This window comes from Anas platyrhynchos, chromosome 21, assembly GCF_047663525.1.
Source record: "Anas platyrhynchos isolate ZD024472 breed Pekin duck chromosome 21, IASCAAS_PekinDuck_T2T, whole genome shotgun sequence".
Classification (NCBI taxonomy): domain Eukaryota; kingdom Metazoa; phylum Chordata; class Aves; order Anseriformes; family Anatidae; genus Anas; species Anas platyrhynchos.
In genome coordinates this window covers 4,914,193-4,928,798 of record NC_092607.1, presented here as the reverse complement: position 1 = coordinate 4,928,798, position 14,606 = coordinate 4,914,193, and the positions used below count along the sequence as shown (strand labels likewise).

General features: G+C 40.9%; 1 protein-coding gene across 4 annotated transcripts in view; it reads left to right on the top strand.

Annotated features, from left to right (window-relative positions):
- Positions 1 to 10,372, top strand: part of ASIP (agouti signaling protein) — a 67,725-nt gene extending 57,353 nt beyond the window's left edge. For 3 of the 4 annotated variants that reach the window (XM_072026258.1, XM_072026257.1, XM_072026256.1), the window contains exons 2-4: positions 3,933 to 4,087; positions 7,692 to 7,753; positions 10,182 to 10,372. In XM_072026258.1, coding sequence (XP_071882359.1) covers positions 3,934 to 4,087; positions 7,692 to 7,753; positions 10,182 to 10,358 — 393 coding nt within the window. In that variant the 5' untranslated portion in view covers position 3,933 and the 3' untranslated portion in view covers positions 10,359 to 10,372. 4 annotated transcript variants of the gene reach the window in all.
- The last annotated feature ends 4,234 nt before the right edge of the window (positions 10,373 to 14,606 follow it).

Genomic DNA, 14,606 nt, shown 5'->3' with positions numbered 1-14,606 from the left:
TCACACTGGCTAGTTTTGAAGAGAGTGTAATTTTGCCTGCTTCATTAATTGTATCTGTGTTAGTTTTAAATAGAAATGATACAACAGACCAGATTGACAGATGTGTTTAATTCATTCATCAATATCTCTGACTCTGGAGAATGCATAATTACCTCCAGGCAAGCTATTCCAATATTTCCCTATCACAAACATTGGAAAGGTTTTCCTTATACGTCATTTAAATCTTTTCTCCCATAATTTAAACCTTTGTTTGTTGCCCTTTCCATCCTGATCAATGAAGGCAGCGGACAGAGATGGCTCTAGTAGGCTCTGAATGAGCAATAGCAGGGAGGAGAGCAAGCAGTGAAATTTTTAGTGAGTTATAGAAAGTGTAATGGACAAGTTTCTCTCCTAACAGGACTCCAATCCAAACACAATTGATCTCTGAAACCCACTGAGTCATAGATTCTAGCTACTGTAAAGACTGATTCTCACACTTTATTACCACACTAAGATTTGAGCTATGATGAACTTATGGCACAGGGGCTCAGTTGAAAATCCTCAAAATGGAAATTTATTTTCTTCCTTTTCAGCCCATCTGGGCTCACGTGATTTTGTTCTAAACTGTGTGGCATACGGGTTATATAATTACAAGGGTTTTGACAGACCAGTGGAGATGCAGAAAATGAAAATAAACTCAGTGTAGTTTGCGAGAGTTTCTGTGTGCTGAGTTATCCGCCACTTATATAAACACATAGAGAGTTCAAAATGATTTGATTTATATATAACAGTAATAAATACAGGATCTGTGAATCAGGGATTTTAAATATATTTAAACCAAGTCATGGTAGACACCGTGTATTCCTGCATGAAAAATCTGTGTAGATTAACTGGGTGCCTCGCTTGTCACTTTGAACTGTGCTCAGGAAACCTCAGGCAGCCTGTAAGCAGGGTTGATGCAGGGTTGAATCTCCTGTAAGCAGGGAGGTTCAGGCTGGATGTCAGGAAGAGGTTCTTCGCCAAGAGGATTGTCAAACACTGGAACAGGCTTCCCAGGGATATAGTCACGGCACCAAGCCTGTTGGAGTTTAAGAAGTGTTTGGACTGTGCACTTAGTCGTATGGTCTGAAGTCTGATTTTTGGGTAGGCCTGTGTGGAGACAGGAGTTGGACTCGATGATATTTGTGGGTCGCTTCCAACTCAGGATATGCTGTGATTCTATGATTCTTTATTTAATCAAGGAACAGGTAATATAGACACAAGAAAAGTATTGCTCAAAGTTAGTACAGCCAATTTGCTGCAGATATAGAACATATCTCAGCTACCCAACAAACTGCTTTCCTTTTCCAAAGAGGGAACTCTGAAACAATTTTCATTGTAGCACATTTTAATTGTTGAAAATATAAGAAAATCATTTGATACAATCAAGGAGATGATGGAAAGGTATATTTTAGTAAGATGCTTTCAAAACCGTGAAGTTAGAGAATGTAATAATAGTGTATTAGTGCTGTGGGTAACCCTGGCTGGCTGATAAGTGCCCAGCAAGCTGCTCTTTCACTTCCTCTCCTCAGCAGCACAGCAGGAGAAAATACAGCGAAAAATCTCATGGGTTGATAAGGACAGGGAGGCCACTCACCAATTACAATCACAAAAAAAAAAAAGCAGACTTGTCTTGGGGAAGATTTAATTTATTGTCAATTAAAAATAGAGTGTTATAGTGAGAAACAAACAACAAAAACAACCAACAATTTCCCCCTACCCCCTTCTTCCCAGGTGTAGCTTCACTCCCAGTTCATAGAATCACAGAATGGTTGGGGTTGGAAGGGTCCTGAACAAGCAACTGCTCCAACATGGGTCACCCACAGGTGGCAGTTCCCCCCACATCCACCTGCTCCACCAGGGGCCTCTCCACAGGCTTCAGGGGAACTGCTGCTGCGTGCCCGGAGCACCTCCTGCCCTCCTGCTGCTCTGACCTTGGGAGCTGCAGGGCTGCTTCTCTCATGTTTTCCTCACGCTGCATCACACTGTCGTTGTCATGATGTGATCAATATATCCAGTTCTTTCCTATTATTTGAAATCCAAAATTGTTAAGTTTGGAATTTTTATTTTTTTTTTTGCACTCAAACTTAAGTGTTTAAACTTGGCCTGTGCGTGGAGATATATTCAATTTCTACTCCATTTCTCAGGAATATCGAGCTGGGGATGATGAGAACAGGGTAGGGAAACAATAAAAGAGTACAAAAAGGACAAAAAAATGCATGAAAGGCATTTGTCTAAGGTTTGTCCATGTCAAAAACAACAGGACATAGGGCATAGCTAAAAATGAAAAGAAACAAAAGGTAGAACCAGAAAACAGAAAGTAGAAATAAAAGGAGTAGGGGAGCAAGAAAGATAGAATGAGTTCAATAACTTCGGGAAGATGCTTAAGTTAAAATCACCCTGAAATTTAACAAACGGCTTCAAATACTTGTCTCTGTACACTTGTCTCTGTACAACATGCAGAATTTGTTTTAATAAACTCATTGTAGTTATGGTACAGAAAAACTAGAGAACAGACAGTGCCTGGTGCTTGGCCTCTGTACCTGGGAATGAAAACAAACAAAAAACTCAGGGAAGTCTGGAAGGAAGAACAAAAGTAAGAGAATGAACTGAAAGAAGCCCTCCAATGCTCTTTGCCAGTCTGACTTGACTCAATAGTATTTCATAGACTTTCTTCAATTTAAAGAAGAAGCAGAAATTTGGATGTATCACATTGGCAACCTATGAAAATTTTAATCCTAGAAATTCACGTATTTTTTCTGGTTAAAAACAATTTAAGAACTGTTTGCTGCAGATGAACAAGGATTTACTTAAACCTATTTTATAAAAGGGGAAAACTGGGTTCTTGCTGCCAGCTGGCCACAGCAGGGAGTGGATTGGTGTCCTGCATCGCAGGGGCATCAGGGAGACACACTCATCTGGCAGCAGCCTGGGCAGATGAATGAAATTCCCAAGCTGCAGACACGTAACCACTGAGCTTCACCTGCAGTTCTGCCTCCAGAGTAACTTCTGGAAAGCCAAAGGGAAAATAAGTAGGCTGGAGAAGAAACAGAGCCGATACCAGTAATTAGAGGTATTAGAGGAGAATTATAAAAATAGTCTCAGGGTATGTCTTGAAAATACCCTAAACAGAAAAAATAAAAATAAAAATAAACATAAAAATAAACATAAAAATAAACATAAAAATAAAATAGGGATTTCTGATTATGGTCAGTAGCAGATAGGTGATAAACAGGACATTTTCCACAGAAAAAAAAAGTTTTTCACACCAACCTTGCACTTATGGCCAGAGGGAGAGGATGGACATACTCACAAGGATATATAATCAATAATCATCATTAGCAAAAGTACTTTTATGGACTCGCTATCCACACAATCTGCATGTATCCACAGATGGTTATTGATAGTGATGGTGCCCATCCACACAGCCAGCAATGACACAGCCAAGGGAGGCCTTGGGCCCATTGAGAGCAGCTCAGGTTCTCAGTGGAGCAGGGATATATAAAAATCTGAGGTACTCAATGTCTTCCTCAGCTTTCAAAGGTCAGGTCTGCTTTTGGCCTCCCAGGTGCCTGAGCCGAGAGGCAGAGCCTGCAGGAACACAGCACTACATACTGCAAGCAAAGATGCAGTCAGAGGGCACTTAAATTAAGTGGATGTAGAAAAGTCCATGAGACCAGGCAGGGTGCATCCTAGGACACTGAAGGTACAAGTCAAAGCCTCTGCCTCTGTTCGCTATTATCTTTAAAAGGTTGTGGCAACAGAGGGAGGGTCTTCAAAACTTGTCAAAGGTATGTTAATACAATTGATCAACAGGATAGCAAACTGTTGCTGAGACTCATTTCCTTGCTTTTCTTCTACATGCAGGTTTTGACTGATCTTGGTTTTTTGACAATGGGATTTTTTCTCCCCAGGATGGAAAAAAAGAACCTCTTCCTAAGCCTATTGCTCTGCTACAATTTGCTCAGAGCTACCAATTCTCACATGGTAATCGAGGAGAAGACAGAACGCAACCTGTCAAGGAACAGCAAAATGAACCTGTCAGATCTCCCACCCATCTCCATAGTAGGTTAGTAAAATCTGCCATTCGATGCCAAATGAACAGCACTTCCAGAAAGTACAGCTGTTGATTAATATGTACTATTTTGATGGCTTACTACAACATTGTAATTTCATACAATGCCTTAGTACTATACAGAAGTGCAGTAGCAGTGCAGGCGCAGTACCCAAGAATGGCAATGTGGCAAACCACAATTAAGTGTCAGAAAAAGAAAAAATGTAAGAAGAATGAAAATATCTGCCCTTTGCATTCATCCTTCTCCTATACGCATATAAACAGAATGAACATTTGACATCCAAAATGCAAGAATAATTCCAAAGAGTTATAATATGCAAAATAATATAATATGCTCAGCTAAAACCGAACATATCTTGGCATAATGCTCTCCTTTTCTGTAGACTGCTTTTTTGGTTCTTGGTATCTTTATTCCCAAAAGGAAAATACAGATGCAAAACTCCCTGTACTGAAACTTTTACTCTCTGTACAAAACTCTTGACCATGTCTGTGCTCACTTTCCTGTGGCAAGAGGCATCTCCAGAGGTATCTCAAGGCCTTTCTACAGCCCAGTTGTTCAAAGGTGAGAGGCCAGCCTGATCCTCTGCTGCCTCATTATCTACACTTGGAGCAATACAAAGTGAGTAAGAAGGCTGAGAGAAATCACTACAATTTTTCTCACTCGGTAGAATTGACAAACCTTTTAAAACAGTTTACTTTGGAGCTGAAATGGCACGTGCTCAAAACCTTTCCAGGTTTTATTTTAGACAATTGGAAGGCACAATACTTTTATCATTTACTAGCTAAAAATAAATAAATAAATAAATTATAACTTGCAAAGCTAAATATAACAGTCCAAATTGTGCATTAATGGATGACCTAGGAAGACAGTCTCTAGCCATGATCTTTCAGATCTGACATTGTTTTGCTCTAGCAGCTGAAGCAGCACACTTGGGTTACTGGACCAAGGTGATCTTCCAGCCCTGCAGATACCTCTGCCGTGAGCAGGAGGATGCCAGCAAGTCTCATCATTCTCACTGAAGTGAGCTGGGAATAGCATCACTTGCCTCACCCTAGTGCACTGTGAGGTGTAACTAGAAGCTATCCTTTTCCCCTTATTTTTGCTAGGCTCTGTGCATTACACAGCAGCTAGATGAAGAAATGGAGCTGTTCTTAAACGAGCGTACACAGAGCTTGAGAGGAAAGCATTGCTAGAGGGAAAGAGCAATGATTTGGAGCCAGTCCTGCCCAGAACAATGGGAGAAACAAATGCAAATGGGGAAAGCATTTGGGAAAAGCAGCCAGATATAGGAAGTGGGCACAGAGATGGGTGCAACCAGCAGCGCAGTCCTACAGCAAGCTGCTGCTGCTTCCACTGCTCAGGGGTGAGGATGATGCCGCATGTGGTGGTATCATTATAACTACAGTGCCATGGTAAAAGGCAGATGGTATGGTCTTTCCCATCACCACCACAGAAACAATTAATTCAGAATTGATAGTAAATGTTCAAATAACCAAAGCCTACTCTCCACTCGTAATACATCTAAGGACATGATTTCTTTATGATTTATCAGTTAGAATGTGTCGTGGTGATCCACATAATCTACTACATGCAAACAGAGACATTTCTCATCATCTTTGTTTACATATTTACAAATTTTATCGCTTTAATCGCTTTTTTATCGCTTTTTAAATAGTAATTATAACAATATTCAAGTAATAAACCTCACTTGCAATCAAGATTACACACCTGCCAATAAATCACAGTGGTCATGGTATCAAATGATGTTATGAGTGGCTCTAATTCAATAAGACCTGAGATTGGAATTGAATCATGTTTTAAAACATAAGCAGAGGAATTCCTAGCATCAACTAGAACATGATGCAATCATCTAATTAATGCAGGGTTTTTATAACACTTCAAATTGCAGTTGTATCAACAGAAGTTAGAGGTGTGTATTATTAATATTTGCACAAGCCTGTATTACATTTCCTTGTATTTTCATAGATGAGATTTGTAATGAGCTGGTTAATTAGGCAGTAGTTGAAAACATGGTAAATAGAATATGAGCAATATGAAATTACTGGCAGGTGTTTTACCTAATGCAGAGGAACTAAGGAAGAGATGACTACAGTACAAATCCTTCCAAAAAAGCATTTCCTTGTTTCCCTCTCAGCTGCCAACTGGGTATCATTTTCTTTGCCAAATTGCCTGGAACAACTAACACACGTTTTTGTCACAGCAATGTATAAATCTCAGTTAATGACATCGTACAACATTTAAATGAACAAAATGAAAACAATTCTGTAAGTAAAACATTACAATGCAATTGCAGTTGTAATGTAGAAAATTAAATGAATGTAGAATTAAATGACTTAGAAGCAACTCAGTTACCAAAGGGTAACCCAGTTTCAAAGGGCAGTATAACAAAACCAACATAATGTGCCAGCTGGAACTGATCTAAGCCCCTAATACCACTTGGTATGATGCCTGCTTAAGCCATGCTCTTACTGAGTGGCCTGAAATTCTTTATGCCTGAAATACAGTTGTTCCTCCCATTGTCTCTTAGAGACAGATGTGTAACTCTATAATAATGCAAGGATAGTAAATGAAACTGCCAAGCAGTGAATTCTTAATTGTGTAATTCTGCAAATTCTGGCAATTATTAAGTGTTCGTATAAATCTCTATAGCAAGTTCTGGAATAGACAAGAAGCCACTATCCATCAGTGGGCATATGTAAATCTTTTTATGCCAGTAGTTAATTACATGGAGCTTGTGCTTATTACAAACCTCACACACAGATAACCAAGATTTTGAAAATATCATGATAGATTAGTGAGACAGGAAGTGCCTCACACTTTAGCAGAAAAGTCTTGCTGTGTTAGATAACAAGATAAGTCTTAGTCATTAAGTTAATATACACTAATAAATAATTTTAGAGCTGATATAGTAATAATGCTAATATTCCTCAAATGATAGTATGGGAAATTTCATAATACTGGTGTTTTCATCTAAAAATAAAACCAAAAATTTTACATCAGGCAGTCTGAAATTTTCTTCCCCCCTCCAAAAAAAAAAAAAAAAGTACCAAATCAAAAAATCAGCTACCAGAGTTGAGAACCCAGAGCATATTTTTTAATTCCTGACAAATTTATGTAGGTAACACCACCTCTTACAGAAAAAATTTTGGAATTCTGAAGGTTTTTCCCATTTTTGTTCACATGACTGATGTGCATTAACACCCTATTTTTTTTACAGAGGACCCTTGAATTTTATTTATCTGAAACTATTGTTCACATTGGTCCAAATATCTAAAAAACACATTGGGCAACTGTGGGGAAAAAAAAAAAAAAAAAACCTCCTAAAATACAAATGTAGTAAAAGTCTTCTGTTTTACATGAGCAACAGCGACAGCACAAGTTCAGATGCTACTTTCAAGTGAGGACAGTTCCTAGAACTTCATTACTGCAAAACATTCAGCTGTGGAAGACTGCAGTGGTGTGGTAGCAATGCAGGTTATCTGCCTTCTGTTGCACAAAAATAGTATCAAGCATCTGTATTAAATTATATTTGCTGTAAGGCTGATTTAATAATGCATGTTGATGTTTTCTTTGAAGATTTAACTAAAAGGTCCCAGAGAGTCAGCAGGAAAGAGGCAGAGAACAAGAAATCTTCCAAGGTAAGTGGCTGTTCAGAAAATATCAACAAATTGGAATGGTTTGCTACTTCTATCATTTTCCTCAGTGCATTCATTTGAAAAGCTTTTACAGTCATTCCCTGATTTAAATAATTTGTATACAGTTTGAAGCTTAATACAGTAGAAACAGATGAAGAACATGAATGATGGAAGGAAAAGTATGATCGTAGATTTGTTACAGGTTATTGGTTTTTGTTGTTGTTTTTTAATTGTTTTTGGTTTGTTTTATTTTACAGTCCTCTTATAGAAAAGGTAACTTAGCCTTGAGTTGCTTTACATATTTAAAACACTGTTTAGATATCTCCCAAAAAAGATACCATTCCCAGTCTTGCCATGTAGGTTAACTGTCCAGGCTCTGAAGCCCAGGGGCATAAACCCACTATCTGCTCATTTTTAACTACGGGTGCTAAAAAATAGAAGTAGAGGCATCCAAAGAATTTGCTATTTGCTTGAAAAATATTACCAAGTAATTTTATCAAATCTGTAGATACAGATTGATAGATTTCTTTAACCTGTAGCCATTAGGTCTTAAATGTGAAATATTACCTGGACTGAACTCCTACATTTTTAAAGACTCTCTAGTAGAGTAGAAAATAGCATTCTTACTTCATTTTTAGTTTGTCACAACAGCCATTTACAGTCACAATAGCCATTTACAGCCAAACCAGTAATAGCTGCAACCAGAAACATTTAGAGCTCCTTTTCCTTTCTAATTGGTGTCTTGTGTGGTCAGCTTTCCCTGGAACACTTCCTAAATCCAAAGGATGGCTTAGATTGAAAGAAGCCTCAGGAGGTCACGTTTTTCCTCCTTCTCCTCAGAGCAGGACATTCTGGCAATCAAACTTTGTTCAAGTACTTGGTCTTAAAAGTGCCTCAAGCATTTATAGACTGCATAATGTTTTACCTCACAACTGGAACTTCTGGCAAACTTACCAAGTTAAAAAATTGCCTAGAGCAGCTGTAGCTGGAAGGTTCCAGAGATCCTGCCCAGGTCCCAGGCGCATGCTGACCAAGCCAAAATTTTCTCCCTCTCCAAATCATGTGGTACCAACACTCTTCAGGCAGGCTAGATCTTTTTCAGCTTACTCAGCTGTGTCTACAGTTAAGGATTCCCACACACAAATCTAATGCACAATTGATTACCAAGCTCCAAAAGCAGACTGCCAAACTAACCTGGCGAGGTAGAGTATTGCCAAATAACCTCCCCTCTCTCTCAGCCACACAGTTCATAAAACAAAGTGGATCCCATCCCCACAGATGACAGGGAGGTTTCATTCTTCCATTTAAAAATTTTGGAGATCCAAGAGTAACTTGTTACCTATAATAATGTCATCATCTTTGAAGATTTGTGTGTCCCTTTCTTTGGTGATGCCATATTCTTCGCTTCAGAGTATAATCCAAAGCTTTATCCAGTCACGTTTATAATTACTTATAATATGGAACTCTTGTGGTTTTACCCAGCTGGGCTGCCAAACTCCACCACAACCGCTCTCTCACTCCCTGTTATCAGAAGAGAGGAAGAAGAAATTATGCTGGAAAGAAAAAAGGCTTACAGTTTGAGATAACTTAATTAAAGAGAAAAAAAAAAAAAAAAAAAAAAAAAAAAAGCTGTATGGAAGCACACAGAAAATAAAAATAAAAAAAAAACTCTACTTCCCACCAAGGAGTAATGTTTGACCACATCCCGGGAAGCAGGGCCTCATTACATGTAGAAGTTGTTTGGGAGGACAGTCATTTTACCAATGAGAGGCCCTTCCCCTTCCCCTTCCCCTTCCCCTTCCCCTTCCCCTTCCCCTTCCCCTTCCCCTTCCCCTTCCCCTTCCCCTTCCCCTTCCCCTTCCCCTTCCCCTTCCCCTTCCCCTTCCCCTTCCCCTTCCCCTTCCCCTTCCCCTTCCCCTTCCCCTTCCCCTTCCCCTTCCCCTTCCCCTTCCCCACCTTTTATTGCTGAGCATGACCCCATATGGCATGAAATATCCCTTTGGTTGGTTTAGGTCAGCTGCCCTGGTGATGTTCCTTTCCCATTTTTCGCCCACCCCCAACCTGCTGGCTCTCGGGGTGTTAGAGTCCTGATGCTGTGCCAGCACTGCTCAGCAGCAGATACAACACTGGTGTGATACCGGCTACAAGTGCAGAGCACAGCACTGTATGGGCTGCTGCAGGGAAAGTTAACTCCATCCCAGCCAGACCCACACAGTTGTTGCTTGATAGGCTGCAGCAAGAGAGTATTTTCCATGATCCAGTCCCACCACATCAATCCTATATTGCTACCTAACAGAGGTCCCACTGCTAGCAACCACCTACTAACCTCAAGCCACAGGTTCCCATAACTCATTTTGTTTGCATCTACCCTTTATTCTGACTCGTACTTGTTTTACCTTTGTATGAATTTTCTCTTTTGTTGTTGTTGTAGAAAAAAGCTGAACTGAAGAAACCTCCAAAACCAAGGCCCACACCTGCAGCTGACTGCGTGCCAAATTTCAAAACCTGCAAACCACACTTGAATTCATGTTGTAACTACTGTGCCTTGTGCAAATGCCGAATATTTCAGACCATCTGCCAATGTCTAACGTTAAACCCAAAGTGCTAAACCAAATCAGGAACACATTACGGCTTCTGTCTTTCATTAGCTTCTCAAATGTATATGTCAAACTGTCTAGTGTGCATAGCAATTTAACTAGAGAGCTTTGAAGCTGGTAGGTTGGATTTGCTCCTCTTCAGTGGACAATGGTAGTTTTCTTCATGTGGAGAATTCTGTCATAAACAAGATGGCTTTTTAGTGAGTAGATAAACAGGGAGATAAATAGGCCTTAAACAAGCATTTTTAGCAAAACTAACCTGCATTTAAGAAGAATTCTGGGTTCTTGGTTTTGTTTTGTTTTAGGGTTATTTGATTGATTAGTGGGATTTTTTGTTTGTTTTTGAAGGGTTCTGTTAACCAAAGAATTCAGTACAGTCTAACCAGCACTGCAAAACCTGCACCAACAGCACACAGTCACACTGAAATAGGGCTGGTTAATCCAGTGAGGGACCAGAGCTTGGGTTTGCCCACAATGACAGCAGAACACCAGCTTCCAACAGAGCCAAAACATAATGCTGAAAATGCAGATTTCAGGGTCAACTCCTTCCTCACACATTCAGCAAAAATCAGGACTCAAATCTATGTAGGTTACTCTACATAAAAAGATGTACAAAAAATAATAAGGCATTTTTAATCATCCCCAGCTGAGCATCAGTATCAGTACATCCACCTCCAGAGTTTTTAGTCATTCTACCAGTAACCAGTATGTCCAAGGTGTATAACCTACACATATTCAAACCCTTTATGTACCTGTGACTCATGAGTTAAAAATCAGAATATTTCCCCACTTGCAGCTAAAGGAAAAAAGTCCTTACACCAGTCTCCTGCTTCCAGAGACAAAGTTCATATCACTTCACTTAGAATACAAAAGCAGGGACAAATAACCAGGACTTTGAGGAAGAAAGGAAAGATAAACAAAAAATGTGTTGCCCACATGTGTATCTTGAAAACCATTTAAAAGCAATCAATTTCTCTTCTGAGTCCACACATTCATTCCCTTTATGTTCAGCTCCCAGCAGCTACCCCAGGAATGAATTTAGGTGGTAATCTCCACATGCTGCATGCAACCAGCAACCATAGGAGAAAAATTACCTAATGTTACGTCAACCTTTGAGGGTTCAGAAACAGCTTTGAAGGTATGGATGAAGCTCAAGGCGGCAGCAGTAGCAAACAGGTGGCTAGAAACAAGATATCTTCCTCTTGATCTTGAAGCTCTTTGCTTAATCGTGATTTATCCAAGATGACATAATAGGAGAACCCTTCTTGGTTAAACTAGGAGAGAGGTGTAGGTCTTGGAGAGCAAGGAGGAAGCAGACCAGTGTCCAACACTGAAGACTCTTCACAGAATCATAGAATTGTTTGGATCATAGAATTGTTTGGGTTGGAAAGTATCATCAAGGATCATCTAATTCCACCCCCCACCCCCATGTGCAGGGACACCTTCCACCAGCCCAGCCTGCCCACAGCCCCATCCAGCCTGGCCTCAAACACTTCCAAGCATGGGGCATCCACAGCTTCTCTGGGTAACCTGTTTCAGTATCCCACCACTCTCAGAGTAAAGAATTTCTTCCTCACATCTATTCTAAACCTACCTTCTTTTAGCTTAAAGCAATTACCCCTTGTCCTATCTCTACAGTCAATTCTTTATCTACTGGATGGTCCACCCAAATCCGCATCTCTCCAATTCCACTGCCTGTTAATTTCCTTATACCCCTGTTTGACCAGCAAGTCTTTGCTCAGCCACGTCAGTTTCCTGCCTTCCCTGCTTGATTTCTTACACATGGGGATAGGGAGAGCTCTTACACTCCAAGAACACTCCTTAAAGAATTGCCAGCACTGATCAGTTACTCTGCCCCAGTGTCCCAGGAGATTTCATCTACTAATTCTTTAAAAATCTAGAAGTTTACTCTTCAGAGGTTCAGGGTCCTGACTGCTCTTTGCCATGCCCGCATTCCTCGAGATCATGAACTCAACCAGGGTGCAGTTGCTGCAGCCCAGGCTGCCTCTGATCTTAACCTCTTTAATGAGTTCATCTGCACTGGTGAGCACCAGGCCCAGTAACACTTCTCCTCTGCTTGGTTTATCTGACACCTGGACCAGGAAGTTATCCTTGATGCACTCCAGGAATCTCCTGGATTGCGTACAGCCCGCTGCGTACCTTTTCCAGCAGATATCCAGATGGTTGAAATCCCCCATCAGGATGAGTGTGCAAGCATGATGCTTCGTGTAGTTGAAGCAAGAAGGCCTCATCAACAGCTTCTTCTTGATCAGGTGGCCTGGAGCAGACCCCAGCCACGAGGTGTCCTTTATTGATCCACTCCTTAATTTCCACCTACATGCTGTCAACCAGTTTCTCAGAGGCAACCCTTTGCCATTGTCCTGGTTTCAGTTAGGACAGAGTTAATTTTCTTCCTAGTAGCTGGTAGAATGCTATGTTTTGGCTTAGGATGTGAAGAGTGCTGATAACACCCTGATGGTTTTAATTGTTGCAGAGCAGTGCTTACACCAAGCCAAGGACGTCTCAGCTTCTTGCTCTGTCCTGCCAACGGGCAGGCTGGGGGTGCAGTAAGAGCTGGGAGGGGACAGACCCAGGACAGGTGACCCAAACTAGCCACAGGGGTATTCCATCCCATCTGGGGTCACGCTAAACAATATATAGGCGTGGCTAGCCAGGGGAGGGGGGCTGGACTGCTCGGGGTTAGGCTGGGCATCGGTCAGCGGGTGGTGAGCAATCGCATTGTGCATCACTTGTTTGTACACATGATTAGTAGTAGTACTATTATCATCATTATTGTTATTATTATTATTGTTACTATTTTCCTGTCTTAATAAACTGTCTTTATCTCAACTCACAGGCTTCACTTTCCTGTTTCTCTCCCCCATCCCAGAGAGAGAGGTGGGAGGGTGAGCGAACAGCTCTGTGGTGTTTAGCTGCCGGCCGGGTTAAACTGCTACAGCAACCTATCCATTTCTTAACACAGAGGGCAACACCCCTACCCCTCCTTCCCTGCCTCTCTTCTGAAAAGCTTGTAGCCGTCTACTGTAGCGTGTCCAGTTGCATGATTTGTCCCATTTCCATGATAGCAATTAGGTCACAGCTTTCTAATTTTACTGTGGTTTCCAACTCTTCCTCCTCATTCCCTGTGCTGCCTGCATCGGTGTAAAGGCACTTCAGGTGGGCTATCAGCCACATGACCTTTTTAGAGGAGCCCTCCCTAATTCCTTTGGGACAATCCACAGGTATTTCCCTGCTGCTTCCTAAAATGACAGGGTTCTCTGGTTCTTTTCTGTCACTCAGAAGTGCATCCCCTTCCCCTGCTGAATCCAGTTTAAAGCTCTGCTGGTAAGGCCAGCCAGCTTGCTGCCCCACTTGGTCAGTTGTGTCCCAACTGGTGTCAGCATGCCCCATCTCCTGAAGGTGTATCTGAGATCCTGCTGTTTCTCACATCTGCCAGACTCCAGTTCTCTTGCTTTAAAATTCTCTGTTGTTCTTCCTCCCCCACTCCTATACACTCCTTTTTCATCCTGTGAGCCTTACTTGATTTTAGTCTTTTCCCTTCCTCCCACGTAATAGCCAGTCACCCCCAGGGCTAAACTCAAATCTTTTGTGTTCACTGCTTGCCTGCAAGAGGACTGCAGCAAGGTTCCTGCCAACACACTTTTGCTTTCCCAGGAAGATATTTCTTAATGATTAATTCCTAACCCCAAACCTGAATTTTCTAATGCTCTGTGCAGGTCTTATTTGGAGGAAAATTCTCTACTGATTTATTTCTAAGTATAGCTAGGGGTACAAAATCTTTTAGGAAGGAAAAGAAAATACAGGTGACAAATACTCTCTAAAGTGGTTCAAGCCATACATACTTTTTCCTTCTAAAATCAGTCCAAATCCCAGAGCTTTAAATATAGGCCAGGTGTTCACAGAAATGTCTATTCACCTTCTTAGAGAGAGATACAGTAGACAGAGAGATTAATCTAAGAGCCTAAACGATAACAGGATGCCATTGTGTTCCTCATCTTTTATAAAATATATCAGCTGTCATATATGGCACAAGCTTGAATTCTTTTAAATGTACATAACTATTTCTTTTAATCAGATATCTTGGCTCAGGAATCCACAAGCTGTGGTTAAGAGGATAAGAAGGAATACATTATGATGGGCTTAAGAAACAGAATCTGGCCCCTTCTTTTACTAGGGAAGCTGTAAATCCTGACAATTTGTTTCAAAACTTTCATAAGAAAGCATCTTAAGTTGATACT